The sequence below is a fragment of the Myxine glutinosa genome, chromosome 4 (genome assembly GCF_964187855.1).
Source record: "Myxine glutinosa chromosome 4, kmMyxGlut1.1, whole genome shotgun sequence".
NCBI classification, from domain to species: Eukaryota; Metazoa; Chordata; class Myxini; order Myxiniformes; family Myxinidae; genus Myxine; species Myxine glutinosa.
The window spans coordinates 152,952,472-152,978,671 of NC_136264.1; the positions used below are offsets into that span (position 1 = coordinate 152,952,472).

Consider the following 26,200-nt stretch of genomic DNA (forward strand, 5'->3'; position numbering starts at 1 on the left):
CTGCGGGAAGAGGAATGGAGCGGCAGAGAGTGGAGTCATCAGCAAAGAGATAGAGAGGAATTTCCAGAGAGTCGGAGAGATCATTGATAAAGACCAGAAAAAGCACAGGGCCCAGCACACTGCCTTGGGGAACTCCAGCCTGAACAGGAAGGGGAGATGAGAGAAATCCATTCAGGGCCACACGTTGACGACGACCAGAGAGGAAGTCCGCAAGCCATGCGTGGAGATTTCCATGGATACCATAGGAGGAGAGTTTGGTGAGCAGAGCTGGGTGCCAGACCGTATCGAAGGCACGTGATATGTCAAGGGAGACAGCTCTGATTTCCTGTTTGGCATTGAGGACCTCCATCCATTGTTGAGACAGCAGAAGCAGCATGTCCAGAGTAGAGTGACCTGGTCTGAAACCAAATTGATGATCAGAGATCAAGCCATGGGAGAAGAGGAAAGATTTCATATCTGAAGCAATGATGGATTCCATGACTTTGCTGATAATTGGGAGCAGGCTGATTGGTCTGTAGTTGCAAGGATCTGTTTTTGCACCTTTTTTGTGTAAAGCGGTAATGTTTGCTGAGTTTTTTATAAAGATAGCAACCCCACCTCCAGGACGAGGCTCAGGTCTATCATACCGGAGGAGGGAGTAACCTGGGAGAGATACCAAGGAATCAGAGACATCATGAAGGAGGAAAGTTTCTGTTCAGCAGATCATGTCTGGTTTGTCAGAAGCAACCTGTATGGAGAGATCAGTCAAGTTTGAACGAAGGCCCCGGATGTTTGAGGTCCATACCGTTAATGAAGAGGAAGGGGGAGCATCGGATACAGAACAGGGGGGAGGAAGGGTAGGGTGAGATGTGGAAGAGGAGGAAGAGGTAGGGAGAGCTGTTGAATGTGTCAGAGATTTCAGAATAGCTTGGAGAAAGGGAAGAATGGGGCGGACAAAAGGTTTGATGGTGATTGGGTGAGGCACAGTGAGGTGTTATTTGAGGAGGGGGAAGAGTGAGGCAGAAGGTTGGGGGAGATGAATGTGAAAGTTGGAAGGGGGAAGAAGCAGGGAGGACGCTTTGAGGAGGAGGGGTGAGAGCGGAGTCTAGGAGGGGAGGAGCGAGGGAGAGTCTCGGAGGGGGGGGGGGGGGGTGTGGGGGGAGTTTAGGAGGGAAGGGGCAAGGGGGTAGATTTGGAGGGGTGGGTGATGGGGAAGATTTGGAGGGGAGGGGCAAGGGGAAATATTTGAAAGAGATGGGTGATGGGAAAGATTTGGAGGGGAGGGGCAAGGGGGTAGATTTGGAGGGGTGGGGTGATGGGGAAGTTTTGGAGGGGAGGGGTGATGGGGAAGTTTTGGAGGGAAGGGGTGATGGGGAAGATTTGGAGGGGAGGGGTGAGATTGGATTTTGAAAAGTGTACGATTAATGAGAAACAAACATTTATTGCAAAATAAGTTTCTTGTGACCTTCGAGTCAAAAATACGTTTGAGGACGCTGAAGGAGGGGTGGAGTGCAGGAGAGTTTCGGGAATGTAGAAAAGAGGAACTGTAAGAGATGGAATTTTGTTTTTGGAATGAATAGATTTGGTGAGCAAGTCGAAAGCATCCTTTTATAGAAGAAGAAGAAAAAGGTGTTATAATATACGACAGAATACAGTTCTTCAGGGGAAAGTTTAAACATTTTTAAATTGAGCAGTGAAAACTATCTGGGGAAATGGAAATGCGGGTGAAACACGTGATTGAAGAACGAACGAACAAATAAGAACAACGAATAAGCAAATAAGAACAGAGAAGGAAAAAAAAATTTGGGGTTTTTTTTTTTCGTTGAGATTTTAAACAAGGAAATATGGGGTGAAAGACTGGGACAAAAACAGAGAACGAAAGTAATTGCAGCGCAATCGACGGACCGCTGAGAGAAAAACAAAGCCTCAAGGTCGGACAACGGTAGCCCACTAGGCCTCAAAATACGCAACACGAATTAACCGACGATTTTGTATACATGTATGAAAAATTAACACCGATAATCTTACTAAAGACACACTATAGGTACACACACCGAAGGATAGATACAGTTTCGACAAAAACACAATTGCGAAAAATTACTTAACTTCGAAAGCGTGAGCGCATGGACGTGAGCGCATGGACATGCACCAAACAAAGACCAAAGTCTGAGGTTTAAATAAGACAGGTTCCTCCAAGATCCTCTCTAACGATGTTCTAATCATTTGCACCTGAGCTGGTGCACCTGATTCCAATTTTAGGTATTTGAAGTAGTGATAAATGTCGGGGTGTACTTACTTTTTCAACATGCGAAATTTGCATTTATGTTTATTTAAATTATACAATGGACTACAAAATGTAAATGTTTCATGATATTTGTTATATTATATCACCTTTATCTTTCAATATTGTTGAAATGAAGATCAAATAGCTGTATGTTGAAATATGTTGAAAAAGTCAAAACTTTACATGGGGTGTACTTACTTTTTCAAGTGACACATATATATGTATATATATACTGTATATATACATATCGGTTAACCAAACTGTTAGGGAGCAGGGGGGGGGGGGGTAAGCACGGTAGGGAGGTTGGGGTGTGGTTGGCAGGGTGTGTGGTGGAGGGGTATTTAAAGGAAGTTTTCATAAGGCTTACTTTACGAGTCAGAGAAAGCAGTATTGCATCCATGAACATCTTGAAGTCGACATGTTGTCCAAATGTGCGACGATAAATCTGGAATTTATTAAAACCAGAAACACATTATGCTCTCAAAAAGGTGACAGTGATGAACATTTGCACACATTATATCGTCATCGTTTCTTTCGATGACCTGATCCATTCTGTCAATTTTTTATCAAACAATGATGAACCACATTCAAATTCTCAATGTTTCTGACACCTACAGAGGAGTACAGTAAAACCCCGACATCGGCAGTGGACACGTTCCTGAAAACTACTGGAAATCGCAAATATCTGGGAAATGTTTCATTGGGTAAAAGGGGATAATCAATTCATGGAGGATCGTATTTCATGAGGGAATTTGTTTCAATTTTAATAACACGAATGCACATAATTACACTTTCATTTAACGGTATCTATATATAGACACAGACTTGGCATTTAATATGGAATATTTTTTTTGCTGGGGTGAACTTACTTTTCAAGATGACTTAGAACCAAAAGTTCATTGGAATTATGTTGAAATTATTCTAGATTTTGTTAATGTGACCTTTAAAAGAAACAAAAACCACATTTGACATTTCGATGCAAATAAATTGATCCTTGAAAGTGATGTAAACTGATATCGAACTCAATTCACGGACAGTACTGTGTTAAACTTCTGTACGTTTTCCAGAAGTATTTCTTTATTTTGCACATTAGCCAAAAACAATTTCAAAAAAAACAAAAGCTAAATTATGACTGGGATTACGGACCGTAAAATTACAGTTCAGTACTTCGTGTAACCCCCACGAGCATTCAGGAGAGCACGTACACGTCGAGGCATGCTGTTCACGAGATTTGCCAAGGTTTGGACAGGAATCGCTTGCCATGCAGTGACAATAGCCTGCTGCAATTCACGCACAGAGGTCGGCTGCTGGTCCAAGTGGTCGATTTGACGTGTTAATTCTGCCCACAAGTTCTCTATCGGATTCATATCCGGGGACATGGCAGGCCACTCCATATGCTCTACACCACGGTCAGCAATAAAGTGTTGGATCATGCGAGCACGATGAGGCCGTGCATTGTCATCTTGGAAGACAAAGTTTCCTCGAAAGGCTGCACGAGAAAATGGAAGCAATGTTTCTTCCAGAATGACCCTGTACTTGAACTGGTTCAGGTTTCCATTCAGAACAACCAGGTCAGTTTTGCCCTCTGCATGAAAAGCATCCCAAACGGTCACCCCACCACCTCCAGCTTGGACTCTTGGCACTATACAATCTTCGTTGTGGGCTTCATGCACTTGTCTGCACACTCGGACGTGGCCATCTTGACGACAGACCAGAAATCTAGACTCGTCACTGAAGGTCACGTGATTCCAGTGTCCTGGCTGCCATTGACGGTGCTTTCTGTCCCACTGCAATCGGCGCTGGCTGTGTTGTCTGGTCAGGCGTGGCTTTCTCAGGGGACGCCTGGCACGATAGCCTGCTTGAACCAGTCGTTGGTTGACTAGCCTTCTGGATAGAGGCACATTTGTCAGTTGCTGCCACACAGCCTGAAGCCGATTAGCTGACTTGGTACGGCCATTGCAGACTAACCGGTGCAGCTGGCGATCATCTCTCCTTGTGGTTCTGCGTGGACGTCCTGGCCTCGGTATTGGAGTAGGGACACCCCCCTGAGCATGTTTCAGGATCTTTGACACCTGACCTTGAGTGATGCCATACTATACTGCCGAGCAAGAGCATGCTGTTTCATGCCAGAATTTCGTAAAGCCACCACTCCATGACAAACAGCATTGTCAAGTTGACGGACCATCTCCAGAGGAAGCGGCAATAACTTTTGTAGACGTGCAGCAGTTGTTTTCCACTAATACAGAACGCAACAACCCTTTATTACCCGATTGTGAAGCCAATCATCAAATGTACCTGTCCTTACATTTTGTCACGCCACCTGTGATATAATCCAGTTATTGACTTCTTGCTGCGAAAGACAATCAGTGACATGGTTCTTTCAACAAAGACATCACCGAAGGGTAAAAGAAACTCACCAGATTGATATACTGAGTTCAGAAAGTAAACCTAAGTGAAGAAAAAAAAGATATTCCATATTAAATGCCAAGTCTGTATATATATAAGAAAGTTTTTGTTTGTTTGTTTATCTGCACGCGCTAATCTCCCGAACGGTGAAAGATAGCAGGAAACATCTGAAACAAAAAATGTCGGGACGGGCCCCGGGAAGGTTATAGGCTAGGTGGTGAGGCCGGTCGTGGCCGCCTCGGCCGGGATGGGCCCATTTCGCAATTAAAAGCTGAGCTGAATTATGGTAGTCAATCTTCTACGGCCGCGAGTAAAAGCTGAATTATAGTAGTAAATTCATTCAAAAAGAACTAAAAATGTTGGGACGGGCCCCGGGACGGTTATAGGCTCAGTGGCGACGCCGGTCGAGGCCGCCTCGGCCGGACTGGACCCATTTCGCAATTAAAAGCTGAGCTGAATTATAGTAGTCAATCTTCTACGGCCGAGGGTAAAAGCTGAATTATAGTAGTAAATTCATTCAAAAAAAACCCGGGCAACACCGGGCATTTTTGGCTAGTGACGAATAAAAATACTGTAAACAATTCCAAAAGGTTATCTCAGTCTTTTCCCACGAATGTCACGTTATTTTATCGAAAATGAACCGTTTGTTATGCTTTGATCTTACGTAGTCTGCAAAGTGCATCTTTATCCTGCAAATAGTTGCCATTATAACTGCTCAGAGTTTCGGCTTGAAGGATGATACGGTATTCTGTATTATCTTACAAAGACAGACATTGAGTTTAAATTGCATAATTTAAACATCCTGGCATCATAATCCTTGTGTTCGAATTTCATTTTATTTTAGATCCAACATAAAAGAACATTTTCACTTCATGTATCATGAACCAGCCTCTCAGATCTGCTCAAGATTTACACCATATATTACACTTTAATCATGTGCTGAATAAAGGAATGATACGACTTTAAACTAAACAATATATATATAATTAAATAATCACTCATGGTTCTCGATCAAAAATATATGATAAATATACCCTCCCTCCCCGTCTCCCACACCCTCCTTCCCCGTGTGGAGGGTTTGCAATCGTCTTTGTGAGCCAGGTGGGTGGGGATGGTTTATGCCCACAAAAAACGCATATAGCTGGAGCGCAGGGGCCACAAAAGTAGAAGCAGGTCACATTTGATAAGTACTAGAAACATTTTTTTTAATGTAAATGTACGTATGGATATTACTCTAAAAATTATGGAAACAAGGTATGGATGATCACAAGAAATGATCATGTGAAACCATCCCTACAACTTTCTTTGAGTAATGGCTGTCCCTCGAAAAGACAAAGTTATTTCAATCAAACATACACGCACGCACGCACACGCGGTCTTTTATAGGGACAACCATTATTTAAAGAAAGTTGTAGGGATGGTTTCACATGATCATTTCTTGTGATCGTCCCCACCTTGTTTACATACTTTTGGAATAACATCCCTACATCCCTTTACATTAAAAAAAATACTTTTCTTACATATTTCTTTACTTTTTTGAGAAATATATCCAGATGTTTTACTTCTGATTTACAAATGTTGTAGTACGAGTACAAACCTTATAAACATGCTCACCAGTGGTGTACTGAGGGTGTCTGGTACCCAGGGGAAAGACATAATTTTGTGCCACCCTGCTTCCACCTCCCTCCCCAACCCCAGTCGCCATAAGCCATAGGGCATAGACATAGAGAATCTAGAATCTTAATGATAAAATATATATTATGGCTGTTCATTAAGTTCAGGATGTTCTATACGACGCCAGATGCCTGCCTACGTGATGTGCTGACGTAGCAAATCTGCCACCAATAAACCGTGACTCGAGAAGGATCTTGATCACATGGTTCGCTTGCACCTCGATACCGTGACTGGAGAGGGAGGATTCGTGATCACATGCATCCCGTGTGGAGCACTGGTACCTCGCTATTATTTTGTTTTCATAAATCTCTGAATAGCTAGGTTCCACGAATTGCGAATCCACAAGTGTCGGGGTTCTACGGTACTCTTCTCATGTCCATTTTACTTAATGCTCTTTGTATTTAAAAAAAAGTATTGATGTGAAAACTTTCAAAAAGAAACATGAAAACCTTGTTGTCCTTTATTGTGTAATGACAGAGGCTATGAAATCGACTGAAGCGCTTTGGAATCTCCTGCGCTATCTTTTCAGGATCAACGGTAGGAAATGGGAGCAGGTCTCGTTCAATTTGCTCATACCGTGGCTGGCACTGCATATAAGTACGCCATGATACAGTATCATGTTGGGCACATGGGCACAGCTCATGATAAATGTTTCCTGGAAAAAAAAAAAAACCCATTAATTAGTAAAGATTCCACTTGGATTTTTTTTTTTTTTACCTTCAGGCAGATATATGCATAGTTTTCCACACTTGTCAAAGTTGGAGTTTGTGAATAAAACATGGCGGCCCAGCAGCGTGGTGCGGAGCATGGACTAGCAAGCAGCATGGCACGGACAGACAGGCTGGCAGCAAAGGGCGGACAAGCAGTATTGCCGATAGGGTGTATGGGCTCGTCGGCAGTGCTGGCTGGCATTGCAAGGTGGCATTGCAAGGTGGTATTGCGGGGTGGTTGTGTGGGGTGGCAGCATGGGGTAGACAGCTGGGCCTGCGCCGCAGGGAGGACAGGCACCATGTTGCGGACAGGTGGGCCTCCAGTGTGGGTGGATAGGTGGCCCGGCAACGTGAGGTGGACAAGGAGGCCGGCAGTGCGGGACGGATTGGAATGGCAGACTGGCCGACAAAGGCAAAGAGATGGACCAGCCATGACAGGCGAACGGACACATCAGCTGGCAAAGGCAAAAGCAGCCTGAATAGCGTTCACCAATCGCTAGATATGGTAAATTTTGTCAGATTTCACTCCAGATTTGGACATTATTTAGTCCACAGCATCCAATCCTCATATACGAATCCAGATTTTGATGATATGCTTCAATTATGTGATGATAATCGATTGTGTTTCCAAGGCAAGGCACGTTTGAGTAGGCCAAAACAAAATGGCGGTTTAAGAACCGAGCGAGGTGCAGTGGGCTGACCAAGATGGTGGGCCGCCATATTGGTAAGCCACCACATCGGGTTTTTTTTCTTATGAGCACCTCATTAATCATCTTCAAAAAGGGTGTTATAACAAACCCAAACACCCAATTTTCATCCTTGAAATCTGATGGAGGTCCAGAAGTATGGATGCAAAGTTTGGGGCTGCTAGGTTTCATGGTTTTGGAGTTATGGAGGAGGCAGATGGATGGACTGACACTGCCTTTTATTATTATAGATTTTATTTTGGTGTAGCACTATCACTGATCATACATCTTGTAGGGTTCTGTCTCACACAATCTCCCACCTCCCACCCCAATCCCATTTTCTCCCTGTTTTGCAAACATAATAAACAGTTGGCCTCTTATGACAAAAAAGGCTGCAAGCATGAGACAAATAAGGTTAATCCTAACATCAACATCATAGTCAATGTACAAGCATACAGCAAAAATTTGTTTCTTTGAGAAATAATATAGATCTGATGTTCCGTACTGACCTTTCAAGATGTATGGTGACTTCGAAACATGTTTTTCTTTGAAGGTGATGGAGATGCGAAGATCCTCATAAGAACCATACATCTTATAACGTACCAAAAATGAGCCATCATGACGATCAAGCACCTGTACCCAGATTCTGGAACGACTTCCATCTATTGGCGAGATGCCGACAGAAAACACGTTTTCTCCCGGGGAAGTGCTCAGACTGTGAGAAAAAGAAACAAGAAGGAAGCACATGTCATCAAGAAAAGAGTGATAAATAGGCATGCAAAACGTTGGAAAATAGTCAGCAATATAAGGGAAAATCTTAAAAGCCTTACTTCCTGCCACTCTTGTCTGCAGCCTGAATAAAGAAGTAGCGAACAGGAAGCACAACTTCACTCTGGAGTCCAGACCCCCACACCAGACAACGCTTTGCAGACAGGCCCAGCACAATTTCAGCTCCATAATGTATGAGCAATGTGAGGGTGAGCCATCCAACCCATAGTCCATACATTGCTCACCTCTCACTGTACCTACAAACAAGCCATCATCATTCCGACACCCCCGTTAGCACTAAAATCACCATTTTAGAACTGCTTTATTTGTATTTCCCATAGCTATACAACACTACGCTTAAGTGGCAGAGGGGGTTCTCAGTTGTGGAGAGGGATAGAGAAAGTAGAGCTGCAGTTGACCACCGAACCTAGGCCAGTTGCAGTAACATTTGCCCCCAGTCTGGTGATACAGAGTCAACTTGGCAAATCAATCCATCTCTATCTATCTATCACTCTCTGAGTTGGACTCCTGCTCAGAGGTGCTGGATACAAGTCGAGCTTGCAAAGCATTTGATAGTTGGTGTATTGGTCAGCAGCGAACGCGGGGCATGGAGCAGTGGTCCAGAAGACGAACCAGATAGCTGTAGAGCGTTGAATTTAGCAGCGGGATTAGGGACTGAAGAGCTCATCATGCCTGGTCACATGGCCATCATCCGGTGAAGATCTCCAACTTGGTTATACTCCCCTTGTTCTTTCACCGGGATTTTTTACCCGAACGTTAAACGGGCGTCCTGTCTGCTGGAATTAGTTGGTGGACGTTAAAGATCCCACGGTGTCCTCTGCAGAGTAGGCGAGCTATTTCCGGGACCCTGAACAAATTCTAAATTACTGGTCCGGCTACCTAGTCGAGTGGTAGGCCTGGCCAGCCAGTTCGTGAAAGAACTTGGCCAAAAACTTGCCCCGCCAATCACACAAGAAGCGGTAAAGAAGACAATCCCACAAGAACCGGTAAAGAAGACAATCCCACAAGAACCGGTAAAGAAGACAAGCTAAGTCATGTTGTATGTGCTGTATTTTCATCACCATTTTATTTAATTTGTGAAAGCAGAGTGAGGTTTCCATCTTTGTTCATCATTTGGTGTGACATTTAATGATGATCTTCATTGTACCAAATTTCATTAAAACTTCATGTGAAGATTTATCGCTGAATTTATTTCACATGGAATGACTTTTTAGAAGCAAAATATTATATCACTCTTCATCAGACATCAGATTGGTAAAAAAAATAGTGGTGCAATACATATTTTAAACCAGAAGGGCATTCTATAGAGCGCATACCTCCACCAGGCTGAACAGTTTAAGGTTTGTACCCAACTGATAGGATGAATCTGCATCCCAACTTCAACCAAAATCTAATCGGCTTGTTCTTGTCAGCGACCCAACTCATCCACAAAGTTTTGTCATAATCTGTCCATAATGTTTTAAGATATCGTGCTATACTAGCCGAAACCCGTGGAACATCCACGGAAGGGAGGATGTGGTGTATGGATAGAGTGTACCATTATGGATGGCATAGGGGATTTGCTTGTCCGAGTAAGAGTTAGGAAGAAAGATGAGAATGAAGAGTGCGTATATGAACAACGATCGCCGACACCGGCACAAATGCATGCTCTGGATTGTCCACTCAGTGGACGGCTTGCTTTCGCCTTCGCCTGTCCAATCAGCGGACGGCTTGTTTCGCCTTCGCCCAGCAGACGCCAATACGATGGCGTCGTAAGATGGCGTCGTATCGGCAGTTAATCGGATGCTTTTGGGCCCCAACGTCGGCTAATTCAGATTTTTCGAGTATGGCTGTACGTGATAAACAAAGAGCGCGGTTCGTAGATCGTAAATCCATTAGTGCCGTGGGCATCGGGTCACTGGGTGCGGCGTAAAAGGGATAACAAAGTAGAGTCCTTACGCTATTATTATATAGATGTCGTTTTGGCCTGATATCTCAATTGTGAAGAATCATTTAAATAATTAAAAAATAATTCTCATGTCCAGATCCGTATTCGGATTTTCACTAAAATTGAAGCAATTCGTCCTCGTCATACTCCCAACCTGTCCACCAAGTTGCTTCCAGATCCGTCCATAATGTTTTGAGATATCCTGCTCACAAACAGACAGACAAGGGTGAAAACACAATCTCCGTCCACCGTCGCCGGCAGAGGTAATATAAGAATAAACGACCGTATTTACAAACACAAACTTATTTAGTTTGATATAGTCAGTGAATATTTTTCCGATACTATTTAAATTATACAGTGCATAATAAAACATGGTATACATTATAAAGAGCAGAGTTATTGTTCTTCTTAGATGTACCACAAGGCTGCGGGTAATACCATTTCTTGAGGGCCAGGCTGTACCGCTGATGCAGTGACCCCTTTAGTATGTTCTCAGTTCTCCGCTCAGAAAGTGAAGCCCTGAACGCTCATTGAGCTATCTCGCTCTTCGGCCCCAGAAATTTGCCGAGAATGGCACGACATGCATACCTCGCCAGCGTTTCCACGTCCGAATACAAGACGATTGGCATGCAGACAGATTTAAAATTTGACCCAAAGGAATAAATTACATGCACAACTTTTCTCAATCTCCATTTGCCACTTTAGTAATTATTAATAAATAATATGAGCCGGGCAAGTATGGCCAAATTTGGGCCATTATGGGGCATATGCACACTGTTATGGGTCGGTCTTCACTGTATGGCACATCATTCATCTATCTATAATTCCAGTAATCTCTGTCTGTACGTTTGTACGTTTGTACGTCTGTACGTCTGTTTGTCTGTGACCGCTGTTTCTCGACAACCACGGGTCCGATATACTTTTAACTTGCCAGGTATATTGCTGGGGACCCGAGGATGTGCCTTTTCAAGGTTTCATATTAATCGGACAATTACTTACCGAGCTATGTCCAAAAAACGATTCAACCAATCAGAGAGCAGCGAACTATCGCGTGTGCCGAACGTGGCGGACACACTCTGCCTCGGATGGCACATTTGAGAGCGTATTCATTTATTTCACGTTTGCAAACTATGTTGGCGTTAAACTATGTTTTAAAACTAATAAAAACGAATTTGCGATTCATTCGCTTTCCTGCGCGTTTGTGCACGCGATGGCGATTTCTTTACCAAACTCCGGAAGCCGTTCGCTTTGGACCAAACCATTTCATGTAAATAGAGGGGGGGGATTGTCACTGTACTCACAAGCCGTTCGCTTTGGACCAAACCATTTCATGTAAATAGAGGGGGGGGATATAATTTTAGATATAGATATAGTACGGGCAATGCCCTAGTCACTTCAAATGCAATATCTTCAAAACTAATCATTGAAAAACCAAATTTGATCATTTAAAAAGCAATATGTTTCCTTCATCCAAAGCTTTCATCTGATAACAAAATTATAACATTTTTTGGTGAAATAAATTTTGACCTGAAAATCCTGCCTTTTTAGGTTAGAGCTGGAATTTGTAATTTGGCCAAGATGCCGGCGATAGCTCGCCTACTCTTCGCGAAGGACACCAAAGGATCTTTAACGTCCACCAACTAAATCCAGCAGATGGGACACCCAGTTTGACGTCGCAATACTAACTTTTATCCATATTTTAAAAAAAGTTAACAGAAAAATGAAAATCAGATTGGTGAACTCGACTTACAAAATGAAAAACTTTTCCTTTGTTTATAATCAAGTTTTTTAAATCTTCAAAACCCGCACAAGTTTAAATCCTCGCCATTTTATAGTTTGCACTTCCTATTCAGATACTCAAAAAATCAATGACATTAGTCCTACACACTCCACTTCCTTAAGGATTTGGAAGGATAAAAAGTTATGCGTCTTTGAATCATCTTCCTGCACGTTCCGTTTGATATATAAAAACCCACAGGGTGGCGGGTGGCCCCATTGAAGGATTGAAGAACGATCGTCCGTCCTCTCTCCAAGACTCTTACCCGAACTTACAGCCGAATGATGAAAGTCTGACAGCCGACCGACCATACAACGAGGCCAGTTTGAATTAAAACATAACCGGTTACTGCAATTCTTTTACAACCAGTAAGGTTGCCTCCTTCCTTTCGGGAATGCAACGAAATCACCGAATTAAAATTATTTGCAACATGCAGACGTGACTTTAAAAAAAAAATGTTTCAAATGTGAAATGACAAAACATGAAACGTCTCAAATGCTCGCGGTATAAAAAGTAATTAATTTTCACTGCTTAATAGGTATGCGTCACTTGGATTCTAAAATTCCCTCTAAAATATTATTCAAACAAACAGCACTCCGAGGTGCTGCTGCGCATTATCCCATCATGGCTGTTACCTACCGTACGATGCACCCTTTACCGTCGTGATATACGTTTTCCATTATTTTAATTTTACCAATAATTTTTTAAAACAATTTAATAATTATGAGGGATAATAATAGATAAGACTTACGAATGCATTTAATTAGCTTATCTCGTGCTTCATCTTCAGTTTCTTACCATTCTTCCCACCCATCGAACGGTAGGCTACACTGAATCTTGCTGTGAGGCAGTATAGTTGCCTTGAAGCAACTTATCTTCTCTTCCTAGAACTAGAAGGCAAATTTTACCGAAAGCAATCTCAGGTCATTCCACAAAGCCCTCTTACAAGTGCGTTTCCACTCTGAGAAAACAACTTCTGTCCAACCTCAAGAATGAACTTTCAAACTTGTCTCCCTTCTAATTCTATAAAACCTGGTGGTGCCTTGTCAAGTCTGTCTCTGGTATATTGTGGCGGGCACAAGGGTCAATAATTCCGCGCACCAGCGGGTGGCGCGAGCGTCCAGGCGGGGAACTGAAATGCATGCCCCGCCTTTCGGCCGATCGGCCACACCCGGGGGCAAGGCGTGGCCTCGGGGCATATATGCGGGCTCTAAGCTCGAACCCGCCCAGTGCTGATATGCGAGCTTGTAATAAAGACTCTTGTTTGTATCCACGCGTTGTGGCCTACCTCTCTGGCATTCGAGGCGTGTGTGCACAGCACCACACTGGTGACCCCGATTGGTTCAGCCCTTGCTGACCCCCGAACGCGCCATGGCTACCAACGCCGTCGCAATCAAACTCCCGGAGTTTTGGGAAGCGCAAGCCGACGTTTGGTTTGTGCAGGCCGAAGCTCAATTCCAACTCTGGGGCATCACAGCGGACGAGACCAGGTACTACCACGTGGTCGCCGCCCTCGGGCCCGGCACTGCCGCCCGCGTCGTGTCCATCCTTCGGCGCCCGCCGGGCGACAACAAGTACGAGGCACTCAAACGTCACCTCTCTGCCGTGTCCGAGTACACGACGGACATCCGTCACATCGTGGGTAAAGCCAACCCGGTGGCGGATTGCCTTTCCCGGTCCGTCGCGCACGTGGTCCACCTCGGGATCGACTATGCCCGGATGGCGGAGGACCAGCCCGCCGACCCCGGCGTCCAGGCCTCACGGACCGCCGTCATGGGCCTCCGCGTCAACGAGGTGCCGTTCGACGTCGCGGGCGCGGCCCTCCTGTGCGAAGTCTCCCTCGGCCGGCCTTGCCCCATCGTGCCCGCTGGCTGGCAGCACCCAGTTTTCGACGCCATCCACGGCCTGTCCCACCCGGGCACGAAGGCTTCCCAGAAGCTCGTCGCGGCGAAGTTCGTCTGGCATGGCCTCAGGAAGGACGTCCGCGACTGGGCGAGGACGTGCCTCGCGTGCCAGCAAGCAAAGGTCCACCACCACACCCAGGCCCCGTTGGCCCCGTTTACGGTGCCCGAGCGTCGGTTCGACCACGTCCACGTCGACTTGGTGGGACCTCTGCACCCCTCGCGGGGGTTCACCCACCTCCTCACCATGGTGGACCGCACCACACGGTGGCCGGAGGCTGTGCCATTGGCGGCCACGTCTGCGGCTGATGTGGCGCAAGCCTTCATCGCCACTTGGGTTGCCCAGTTCGGTGCCCCCTCGGACATCTCGTCCGACCGCGGCCCCCGGTTCACCTCGGAGCTCTGGGGCACGGTGGCGCAAGGGCTCGGCGTCAAACTGCACCGCACCACGGCCTACCACCCCCAGGCCAACGGCCTGTGCGAGCGCTTTCATCGCCCGATGAAGGCCGCGCTCTGGGCCAGCCTCCGCGACAGCAGCTGGGCCGACAGGCTCCCCTGGGTCCTGCTGGGCCTCAGGACGGCGCCCAAGGACGACCTGCGCACGTCCTCGGCGGAGCTGTTCTTCGGATAACCGCTGTGGGTACCGGGCGAATTTATCCCCGACTCCACGGCTCCTTGGTCCGCGGCGCAACAGCGCTCCACCCTGCAGGAGACCGCCCGGAGGTTCGCCCCGGTGCCAACGGCACACCACGGTTGCCCGTCCTCCCACGTCGCCCTGGAGCTTCGCACGGCGGAGTACGTTTTCGTCCGGCACGACGCCCACCGGGCACCACTACAGCCCCCGTACGACGGGCCCTTCCGCGTGCTGGAGACCGGGGACAAACATTTCACCGTGGACATCGGCGGTGCCCCGGATCGTATCTCCGTGGACCGCCTCAAGCATTCCCACCTCTATCTGGACCACCCCCCGCAAGCAGCTCTGCCTCCGCGTCGAGGCCGCCCCCCGGCGGTCAGACCCCCGGCACCCCCCAGCCCCGCCGTCCCGCTACCCCCCAGCCCTGCACGCATCGCCAGGGGGCGTTTCGGCCGGGTCATCCGGCTTCCCCGCAAGCTCACCCTTCAGGTGCGCGGGAATTCTGGGGGGGCATGTGTGGCGGGCACAAGGGTCAATAATTCCACGCACCAGTGGGTGGCGCGAGCGTCCAGGTGGGGAACTGAAATACATGCCCCGCCTTTCGGCCGAACGGCCACGCCCGGGGGCAAGGTGTGGCCTCGGGACATATATGCGGGCTCTAAGCTTGAGCCCGCCCAGTGCTGATATGCGAGCTTGTAATAAAGACTCTTGTTTGTATCCACGCGTTGTGACCTACCTCTCTGGCAATCGAGTCGTGTGTGCACAGCACCACAATATACTTGTAGCCATCTTCTTCCATCTCTTCAAATGGCACCACGGCCGACTCCGCTCGTGAGCATTTTCTCGGCAAGCGTTGGTCCGATTGACACGAAATTTTACCATAAGGATTTATAAGCGCCTCTGCCTGCAGAATTTTTATTTATAATTATGGCGTCATAGGTCACGTGGTACGGACGCCATCTTGGAAAGCCGTCACACCTCTATATCTCCGAAACAGCTCAATGGAAAAAATTGAAACAAGGCTCATTGTCAAGCACTCCCCATGGGGAATAAGCACGAGCTCAGTGGGAATAAGACGTGTTAATGATGATGTTGTGGCGGACACAAAAGCCCACTGGCGTGGTGACATCATTCCACGCACCAAGTGGGCGGTGGCCACGCCCGAGGGGTAGGCGTGGCCTCATGATATACCCCGGGCGACCAGCCCGGAGGAGCACAGTGTTACAGTGTAGTCTTACAATAAAGACGTTTATATGTTACCACTTGTCCGCTTCCTCCTTGCTCACAAGCAGCGCGCGTAACGCCGCGCTTTACTGGTGACCCTCGACGTTGGATCTGCCGGAGCGATCCTTCCACACGCGACGCCATCGCCATGGCCGCCTTCGTCAAACTTCCGGAATTTTGGGAGGCTCAGGCCGAAGTCTGGTTCGTCCAGGCCGAAGCCCAATTTCAGCTTCGGCACCTCACCGGCGATGACACGCGCTACTGCCACGTCGTCGCCTCCCTCGGGCCCGGCACGGCCGCTCGAGTTGTGTCCGTCCTTCGCCACCCACCGGACGGCCACAAGTACGAGGCACTCAAGCGGCTACTCCTAGCCACGTTCAGCCTCACGGACGACGCACGGGCCGACCGCCTCCTGGATCTCCCCGAGCTCGGTGAGACGCGCCCGTCGGTCCGAATGGACCATATGCTGTCACTGTTAGGCGACGAAGCCCCCGGTTCGCTATTCCGGGCGCTTTTCCGTCGCCAACTTCCAGCGCAGGTTCGCCTCGCGTTGGCCGGGACCGGGCTAACGGAACCCCAAGCATTGGCGGCCGAGGCGGACAAGTACTTCGCCGCTTCGGACACGCGGGCGAGCGTTGGCGTGGCCGTCACGGCCTTCAACGCTGCTGTTCCACAGCATCATCTTCTACAGCACGCTGAGTTTCAGCAGCATGCTGATACGCACCTCGTGAACGCCGCCACGCCCCGCCCACCGCCGCGGCGAAAACCGCCACCGCGGGGAAACCCGTCGACTCCACCGGCCTGGCGGAGCCAGCCGCGCTCCTCCAGCTCCACCACCTGGTGCTGGTTCCACGCCAAGTTCGGCCACGAAGCTCGGCGGTGTCATCCGCCGTGCTCCTTCAACGGGTCGGGAAACGCCCGGGCCGGCGCTCAATTGTGGCGATGAGCGCCGGCCGTTCGAGCAGCCTGCTGTTCATAACGGACACCTTCTCCGGGCGCCGTTACCTGTGCGACACGGGAGCACAGGTGAGTGTCATTCCCGCCGGCACGTCAGACAAGCACGCCGCGGGTGGGGGCCCCGCGCTGCTTGCCGCGAACGGGACGCCCATCCGTACGTACGGAAAACGCTGCCTCTCTCTGCGGTTTGGAGGGCAGGTTTTCCGATGGACGTTCGTCACCGCCGACGTGCCCATGGCACTGCTTGGCGCGGACTTCCTGTGCGCTAATGGGCTCCTGGTCGACGTCAAGCGCAGACGGCTTGTCCAGGCCGAGATGTTCAGCTCGCTCGCATGTGCGTTGCCCAGCTCAACGAGCGGCTTGCCAAGCGGCTTGCCGAACGATTCGGTTCCGGCCACGTTGGTCTGTACGCTTCCGGCAGCGGACGCATTCACCCGCCTCCTCGCCGGCTTCCCGGCCCTCACGCGGCCCACCTTCTCGGCGGGGGCCGTCAAGCACGGGGTGGCCCATCACATCCCCACCGTCGGGCCACCGGTCTACGCCCGGGCACGCCGCCTCGAGCCGACGAAGCTGGCGGTGGCAAAAGCGGAGTTCGCTACCCTGGAGCGACTCGGCATCGTTCGGCGCTCAGAGAGCGCTTGGGCGTCGCCGCTGCACATCGTGCCGAAGCCCGGCGGGGGATGGCGACCGTGCGGGGACTATCGCCGTCTCAATGACGCCACGACTCCCGACCGCTACCCCGTCCCCCACATTCAGGACTTTTCCGCCCGTTTGGCGGGCAGGTCCTTCTTCTCGAAGGTGGACCTCATACGCGGCTACCATCAGGTCCCCGTCAGGCCGGAGGACGTCCCGAAGACGGCGGTCATCACGCCATTCGGACTCTTCGAGTTCCTGCGCATGCCCTTCGGTCTGAAGAATGCGGCTCAGGCGTTCCAGCGACTGATGGACAGCGTCCTGCGCGACTTGGATTTTGTCTACGTCTACCTGGACGATATCCTCGTCGCCAGCGCGTCCCGCGAAGAGCACCTACGCCACCTCCGCACGCTCTTCGAACGCCTGGGCCAGCATGGCCTGATTGTGAACCCCGCAAAGTGCCAGTTCGGCGCCGCCACAATCGATTTTCTGGGGCACCGTGTCACCAGGCACGGAGCCGTCCCCCTGCCGGCCAAGGTGGAGGCGGTGAAGGGGTTTCCGCGCCCCCGCACGATCAGAGGGCTGCAGGAGTTCCTGGGCATGGTGAACTTTTACCATCGGTTCCTGCCCCGTATCGCCCAGCTCCTGCGCCCCCTGCACGAAGCTCTCCGAGGTAAGCCGGGCAAAGGCGACGTTACCTGGACCGAGCAGATGGACACGGCGTTCACGGGCGCGAAGCTCGCCTTGGCTAACGCCACCATGCTCGCGCACCCGGCGCCCGATGCACCGATCGCCCTCAACACCGATGCCTCGGACTACGCGGTGGGCGCGGTGCACGAGCAATGGGTGCGTGGAGCTTGGCAACCGCTGGCGTTCTTTAGCCGGCAGCTTCGCCCGCCCGAACGCCGTTACAGTACCTTCGACCGCGAGTTGCTCGGACTTCACTTGGCGGTCAGGCACTTCCGCCATCTGCTCGAGGGCCGGGCGTTCACTGCCTTCGTCGACCACAAGCCGCTGATCTTCGCGATGGGCAAGGTCACCGAGCCGTGGTCGGCCCGGCAGCAGCGTCACCTCTCGGCCGTGTCCGAGTACACGACGGACATCCAGCACGTCGCGGGGAAGGACAACCCGGTGGCGGATTGCCTTTCCCGGGCCGTCGCCCACGCAGTCCACCTCGGCATCGACTATGCCCGGATGGCAGCGGACCAGGCCGCTGACCCCGACGTCCAGGCCTTGCGGACCGCCGTCACGGGCCTCCGCGTCACCGAGGTGCTGTTCGACGGCGCGGGCGCGGCCCTCTTGTGCGACGTCTCCCTCGGGCGTCCTCGCCCCATTGTGCCCGCGGGCTGGCAGCGCCAGGTGTTTGACGCCATCCACGGCCTGTCCCACCCGGGCGCGAGGGCCTCCCAAAGGCTGATCGCCGACAAGTTCGTCTGGCATGGCCTCCGGAAGGCCGTCCGCGGCTGGGCCAGGACATGCCTCGCGTGCCAGCGCGCCAAGGTGCACCGGCACACCCAGGCCCCGTTGGCCCCGTTCACGGTGCCGGAACGCCGGTTTGACCACGTCCACGTGGACCTGGTGGGACCTCTGCCCCCCTCGCGGGGTTTCACCCACGTCCTCACCATGGTGGACCGCACCACCCGGTGGCCGGAGGCCGTGCCCTTGGCGTCGACAACGGCGGCCGATGTCGCGCAGGCTTTCATCGCCACCTGGGTCGCCCGCTTCGGCGCCCCCTCAGACATCTCATCCGACCGCGGCCCCCAGTTCACCTCGGAGCTCTGGGGGGCGGTTGCGCAGGGGCTCGGGGTCCGGCTGCACCGAACCACGGCCTACCACCCCCAGGCTAACGGCCTGTGTGAGCGATTTCACCGCTCATTGAAGGCCGCGCTCCGGGCCACCCTCCGCGACGGCGGCTGGGTCGACAGGCTCCCCTGGGTCCTGCTGGGCCTCCGGACGGCGCCCAAGGAGGACCTGCGCGCATCCGCGGCGGAGTTGGTCTTCGGGCAACCGCTGCGGGTGCCGGGCGAGTTCCTCCCCGACTCCACGGCACCATGGTCCGCAGCACAGCAGCGCTCCGCTCTGCAAGAGACCGCCCAGAGGTTCGCCCCGGTGCCAACGGCATGCCACGGGCACCCACCGACGCACGTCGCCCCGGAGCTTCGCACGGCGGAGTACGTCTTCGTTCGCCACGATGCCCATCGGACACCACTGCGGCCCCCGTACGACGGGCCTTTCCGTGTGCTGGAGACCGGGGCGAAGCACTTCACCCTGGACATCGGCGGTACTCCTGACCGCGTTTCGGTAGACCGCCTCAAGCCGGCCCACCTCGATGTGGACCATCCACCGCCAGTGGCCCGACCCCCACGTCGGGGCCGCCCTCCTGCGGGCGGACCCCCGGCACCGCCCAGCCCCGCCGCCACGCCGCCCCCCGGTCCTGCACCCATCCCAGGAGCAGCCAGGGGCATCCCACCTGGCATCCCTGCACCCCGGACGCCGCCGATCGCCAGGGGGTGCTTCGGCCGGGTCATTCGTCTGCCCCGCAAACTGGCCCTCCAGGTGCGCGGGAATTCTGGGGGGGCGCGTGTGGCGGACACAAAAGCCCACTGGCGTGGTGACATCATTCCACGCACCAAGTGGGCGGTGGCCACGCCCGAGGGGTAGGCGTGGCCTCATGATATACCCCGGGCGACCAGCCCGGAGGAGCACAGTGTTACAGTGTAGTCTTACAATAAAGACGTTTATATGTTACCGCTTGTCCGCTTCCTCCTTGCTCACAAGCAGCGCGCGTAACGCCGCGCTTTAATGTCATCGGTGCATTCATCATGACGTCATAATTCGACAAGCACAACGCTTGATCTGATCAGTTGGAAAAAAAATTCTCTGCAACTGTTAGACCGATGGACACGAAATTTTCACCATGGGAGTGCCTCCACCTGTAGAATTTTAAAATTATAATTATGACGTCATCGGTCACGTGATACAGGCACCATCTTGGAAAAATCGAAAAACGTTGCACCTCCCTATCTCCAAAACCGCTCCATGGAGAAAATTGAAACACGGCTCATTGTCAAGTAATCCCCATGGGGAATAATATATGTTCATGATGAATCATCATTGATGATGTTCTCGATACCATAATTATGACATCATCATTCAACAAGTACAATGCTTGATCGGATCAGTATGAATTTTTTTTCTCTACAATCCGTGGTCTGACACAAAATTTTCGCCATAGGAGCGCCTACTCAAGTAGAATATTTTAGTGATAATTATGACGTCATCATTCACGTGGTACAGGCACCATATTGCAAAAGAAAAATCGCTCCTCTATATCTCCAAAACCACTTGATGGAAAAAATTAAAACATGGCTCATTGTCATGTACTCTCCGTGTGGAATAAGATATATTAATGATGATGTCATTGGTGCCTTCATTGTGATGTCATAATTCGACATGTATAACGCCTCATCTGATCAGTGTGATTTTTTTTTTCTCTGCAATTCTTGGTCCGATTGATACATTTTCACCATAGAAGTGCCTCCTCCTGGAGCATATTTTAATGATAATTATGACGTCATAGGTCACGTGGTACAGGCGCCATCTTGGAAAAACCGAAAAAATTGCACCTTTATATCTCCAAAACCGCTCCATGGAAAAAAATGTAAACGTGGTTCATTGTAAATAACTGCATATTGGGAATAAGTGCTGTTAACGATGACGTCATTGGTGCCTTAATTATGACGTCATAATTCGACAGGGACAACGCTTAGTCTGATCAGTTTGAAATTTATTGAGTGTGATCTACGCAACAATTATATTGTAGAATACAAATTTATGATGTCATCGCTCACGTGGTCTGGCAGCCATATTGGATCAAAGAAAAGAAAAAAACAGAACAGTTGGCTCACACCAAGTTGACTGTGCAGGGTAAGTATTCTATGCATACGATCTAGTTCATTAAGCTATTATTTAGACTTTAGAGTATGAATGGCGTATGCATTACGGTCTGACCTTGGTTGACCTTGTCAGGATCCTAATGTTCAGGGGAGGAGCTATGTTACATTAATGGGGAAGGAGCAATAGTTGGAGTAAGGCTTTAGACAATGTGTACGTTCATGTAGCTTTAGAATTTCTTACCTATATTATGTGTTTTGGCTAAGGTGCTAAAAGGGGACAGGCATTGTCTGGTTTAGACATAGCTATCTAAAGGGGTCTCATGTTATTTCCCCACCAAAATATTCAAGCAGAGCAAGAGGCAGTTGCAAGATAAATGTCATGTCTCCGTAGGCTCCAGTGAAGAATAGATTCCTTCTTATCTTGCAACTGTCCTTTAGCACATGGGAGGTGGGATTTTTTGCTATTGAGGCTTGGACTATTGAATAACCATGGGTGGAGACTTGTGGTGGCCTCAGAGTGGGGATTGGGAAGAAACAACATGGCTCCGAGAGGAAGAGACCTCTTTCTGGTTCTCTGCCCCCCACTCTTGCACTGGTTTAACTCTCCTGCTCTGGCTTTGTACCCACCAGCATTCTCCTCCAGCTTTGTGCCCCAGTTGTCTGCACGAGCCAGCGGTGTGCTTTTCTCTCTGCGTTGCCTGGGAGGGGGGGGGGGGGGGTGGTGGGCGTGCGTGTGTGTGTGTGTTGGAGTTGTCGTGTGGTTTTGTTACAGTAATTGTGTTTATATCATGTCTTGTATATATTTTTTAAATCTCTTCAGGAATGGCTTTCCTGATATTTCTGCCATTTTGACGTTCAATCGGGTTCTTTTCAATTACCTCTAACCCTAACAACTCTGGACGGTGAAATTTATTGTAATGTTATTCCTGGTGTGAAATTAGCCGGTGACACCGCACACATAAGCCAGCAACAACCACTCAGCACCAGCTTGTGAGAAATGTTTAGTTCAGCCATCCTTCAGAGCCTAGGCTGTGAGTGTGCGACGGTAACTTGGCATCGTTGAGCCAGAAACTTGGCCAATGAGTCACATGGCAACAGGAGCGAACCATTGGGAAGGGGGCACCCATGAATATCAAGTTGCACAAAATGCTGGTCGGTTCTTAGACCACGCCTCTCCTAAGGACTTTATAAACCCGAGCAGCCAAAGCCTCGTGGCTGGTATGTGTCCAGGGAACATCCGGTAGACAAGCAAGCCATTATGAGAGCAAGCAGTTGTGAGAGCAAGCTGGTGAGGAAATGAACAGACTGGTGCTGTAGAGCAAGACCTGACACACCAGTGACACACAGTCCCACACTGTCTCTTTCTGTCCCTGTTTCTCACCCTTACACTTGGAATGCATGAGAGCATTCGCCAATTGCAACCTCAACCCATTCAAGGCTGGGTTACTGACTCGTATTCACGATTTCCTCTGTCACACCACGAGCATTCACACGCACTTCTCTCCGCATGGTGCGCCACACCATCAAACCCTCTTCTTTCTCCCCATCCCCTCTTTCACGTTGGAACCAACATAAGCCTGCAGGTTTACATAGGGTGAGTGAAGGGTCATCAACAATCTCCGCCTTCATCTCTTTCTGTCTATCCCTCTTTCTTATCTAGTTTCCCAGGTGATTCATGAAGATTTATGTAAAGGCTGACAAAGGGGCCTGTGTGTTTAAGGGTAATATCTTTTTGTGACACTGTTTTGCTCCGTAAATAACTGTTTGCCTGTAAATGTGTTCTTTCAGCTTTTCTAAACTTCCTGAACTGCCCAATCGTATTTTTCCCATTAGTTAGACACTTGTGTAAATAGTGGATGGGAGTTCTGCCCCGCAGTTTCGTTATGGTCAGTAACTAGTCAACATCCCACTTATGGTATCGCTCAGCCGTTCTTGATTGACAGTAGTGGGGCGTTCAGATCACAGCTCCCTATCTGGAAAGATTAATTTGTCAGGACGGTAACAGGGGAATTGGACGAGAGGACCCTCCCTAAATTAATCGTCTCAGACGATTGTCTGTGACGTCTGTGATGCTTAGCAGCCCATGGTGCCGTGGAGTTATCTGTGCCATCCTGTGATGGAGTATATACAGTCACGTGAAAAAGTAAGTACACGCCATGTAAAGTTTTGACTTTTTCAACATATAGCGATTTGATCTTCATTTCAACAATATTGATAGATAAAGGTGATACAATATAACAAATTCATGAAACATTTACATTTTGTAGTCCATTGTATAATTTAAATAAACATAAATGCAAATGTCACATGTGGAAAAAGTAAGTACACCCTTGGCTCTAACAGGTGGTATTGCCCCCTTTGGCAGAAACAACCTCAAGTAGGCGTTTCTTATAACTGTCTACCAGTCTCTGACATCGACTGGGAGAAATTTTTGCCCACTCCATGCAGAATTCTTTCAGCTGTGCGATGTTGGAGGTGTTTCTTGTATGCACAGCTCGTTTCAAATCCCCCCTACAACATCTCGATGAGATTTAGATCCGGGCTTTGACTTGGCCATTCTAGAACCCTCCATTTCTTTCTTTTCAGCCATTCCTTGGTGGATTTACTGGTATGTTTAGTGTCATTGTCATGTTGCAAGGTCCACCTTCGGTTGAGCTTCAACTTTCCGACAGATGGCCTCACATTATCCTCAAGCACCCTCTGGTACAATGAAGAATTAATAGTGGAGTCTATGATGGTGAGCTACCCAGGTCCTGATGCAGCAAAGCTGCCCCAAACCATAATATTTCCACCACCATGCTTTACAGTTGGTACCAGGTTCTTGTGGTCAAATGCTGTCTTTGGTTTTCGCCAAACATGTCTTCTGGTACTGTGGCCAAATCGCTCTACCTTTGACTCATCTGTCCAGAGCACATTGTTCCAGAAGTGCTGGTCTTTGCCGAGGTGTTCATTGGCAAACTTTAGTCTTACCCTGATGTTCTTTCTGGACAGCAAAGGTTTCCTCCTGGCACACCTGCCATGTAGATCAAATATGTGCAGCCTCTTTATAATGGTAGTCTCGTGCACTTTGACATCAACAGTGGCAAGAGCTACCTGTAGGTCCCGTGATAACATTCTGGGGTTCTTAGAGACTTCTTTCAGCATCTTGCGGTCTGTTCTCGGGCTGAACTTGCTGGGGCGGCCTGGCCTGAACAAGTTGGCAGTTGTTTGGAATCTTCTCCACTTGTACATGATCTTCCGGACAGTCAAATGATTGATTTCAAATTGTTTGGAGATCTTTTCAAATCCCTTCCCAGACTCGTAGGCATTTTATAACCTTCTTTCTGAAGGCCTCGGAGAGCTCTTTTGATCTAGGCATGGTGACACCGCACACTTCAACAACAAAGATCAAACCAAACCAAATGTCTGAGGTTTAAATAAGACAGGTTCCTCCAAGATCCTCTCTAACGATGTTCTAATCATTTTCACCTGAGCTGGTGCACCTGATTCTAATTTTAGGCATTTGAAGTAGTGATAAATGTAGGCGTGTACTTACTTTTTCCATATGCGAAATTTGCATTTATGTTTATTTAAATTATACAATGGACTACAAAATGTAAATGTTTCATGATATTTGTTATATTATATCACCTTTATCTATCAATATTGTTGAAATGAAGTTCAAATAGCTGTATGTTGAAATATGTTTGAAAAAGTCAAAACTTTACATGGGGTGTACTTACTTTTTCACGTGACTGTACAACTGTAACTTAGCCGAAATGTTCAACATTGACCTGGAATTTCCATTAAAGAAAATAAACGTATCGAAGGTTGATGAAATTTTACCTATTTCTCAAGGTATTCCTTCATGCATACTTGGTGCATTCACAGAGGCACAACGAGGATTTTCTTCAGGGGGTGGCTTAGGTTACCTGCTATATGAGTAAGTAGTGGAGGTCCAAATAATATTAAAATTACAAAATAAAGGTGACGGGGTGACTGCAAGAGCGTCAATCACAGTCGCTACTGTGATGCACTCACTGCCAGTAATGTTAATCCAGTCAGACTATGTTCTCCCATAATTGAACCTAAGAGGGGGCTACCCCCCTGAGCCCCACCTCTGATTGCTCCAATGCCCGTTCATGTAGTAGTGCCTTGATATTTCCTTTGTATAAATATTTGGGATGGGTAAGCAGCCATTTAAGGACATATAATTTGATGCCTTCCTTATTTGGAAACTTTATGACCCTAAAGATAATGAGTGTTCATATTTGACATACAAGTGCAAGCCTTATTGGGCACCAGTGTCACGTTTTGAGACTGCATACCTGGTCGTCATTTGTTATTGCTCGTTTCACTTCCTTATGACTCAAGTCTTTGGTATTGCTTCCTGTGCTTCCTGGCTTTTTGGTAATGCTTCCTGTAGTACTGTGTATTAATGATTTTTCTACAATTGAGAAATATCATCACTTAAACAACAATGGTGCCAAAACACCATCATTATAGGATTTGCAAATGATGGTTGCTCTGTAAAAGATGCTGGTGGTAGCAACCAAAAAGTCTCCATTCCCAGATTGCTCACTTTGGCAGTTGCGTCAAATGATAGATCCAGGTCTTCTTTTTTTGCCATCAATTTTTTTTCCCTACTATTCACGAAAGGATAGGATATTTAACGTCCTGCATTACTGCAAGTGGTGGGAGGAGGTGGGAGCACTACAAAGCACCTGCAATAACTGATGCCATA

The 26,200-nt window shown here is 49.0% G+C and overlaps 1 protein-coding gene across 4 annotated transcripts in view; it reads right to left on the reverse strand.

The window, feature by feature from the left end:
* Positions 1-12,701, reverse strand: part of POGLUT2 (protein O-glucosyltransferase 2) — a 79,234-nt gene extending 66,533 nt beyond the window's left edge. The window contains exons 1-5 of one of the 4 annotated variants that reach the window (XM_068113850.2): positions 12,498-12,701; positions 8,570-8,764; positions 8,249-8,454; positions 6,793-6,998; positions 2,631-2,708 (exon numbers count right to left, since the gene is read on the reverse strand). In XM_068113850.2, coding sequence (XP_067969951.1) covers positions 2,631-2,708; positions 6,793-6,998; positions 8,249-8,454; positions 8,570-8,745 — 666 coding nt within the window. In that variant the 5' untranslated portion in view covers positions 8,746-8,764; positions 12,498-12,701. Of the gene's footprint in view, positions 1-2,630; positions 2,709-6,792; positions 6,999-8,248; positions 8,455-8,569; positions 8,765-12,205; positions 12,323-12,431 lie in introns of those variants that run through there. The other 3 variants (XM_068113851.2, XM_068113852.2, XM_068113853.2) reach the window with 3 other exon arrangements.
* Between the last annotated feature and the right edge of the window lie 13,499 nt (positions 12,702-26,200).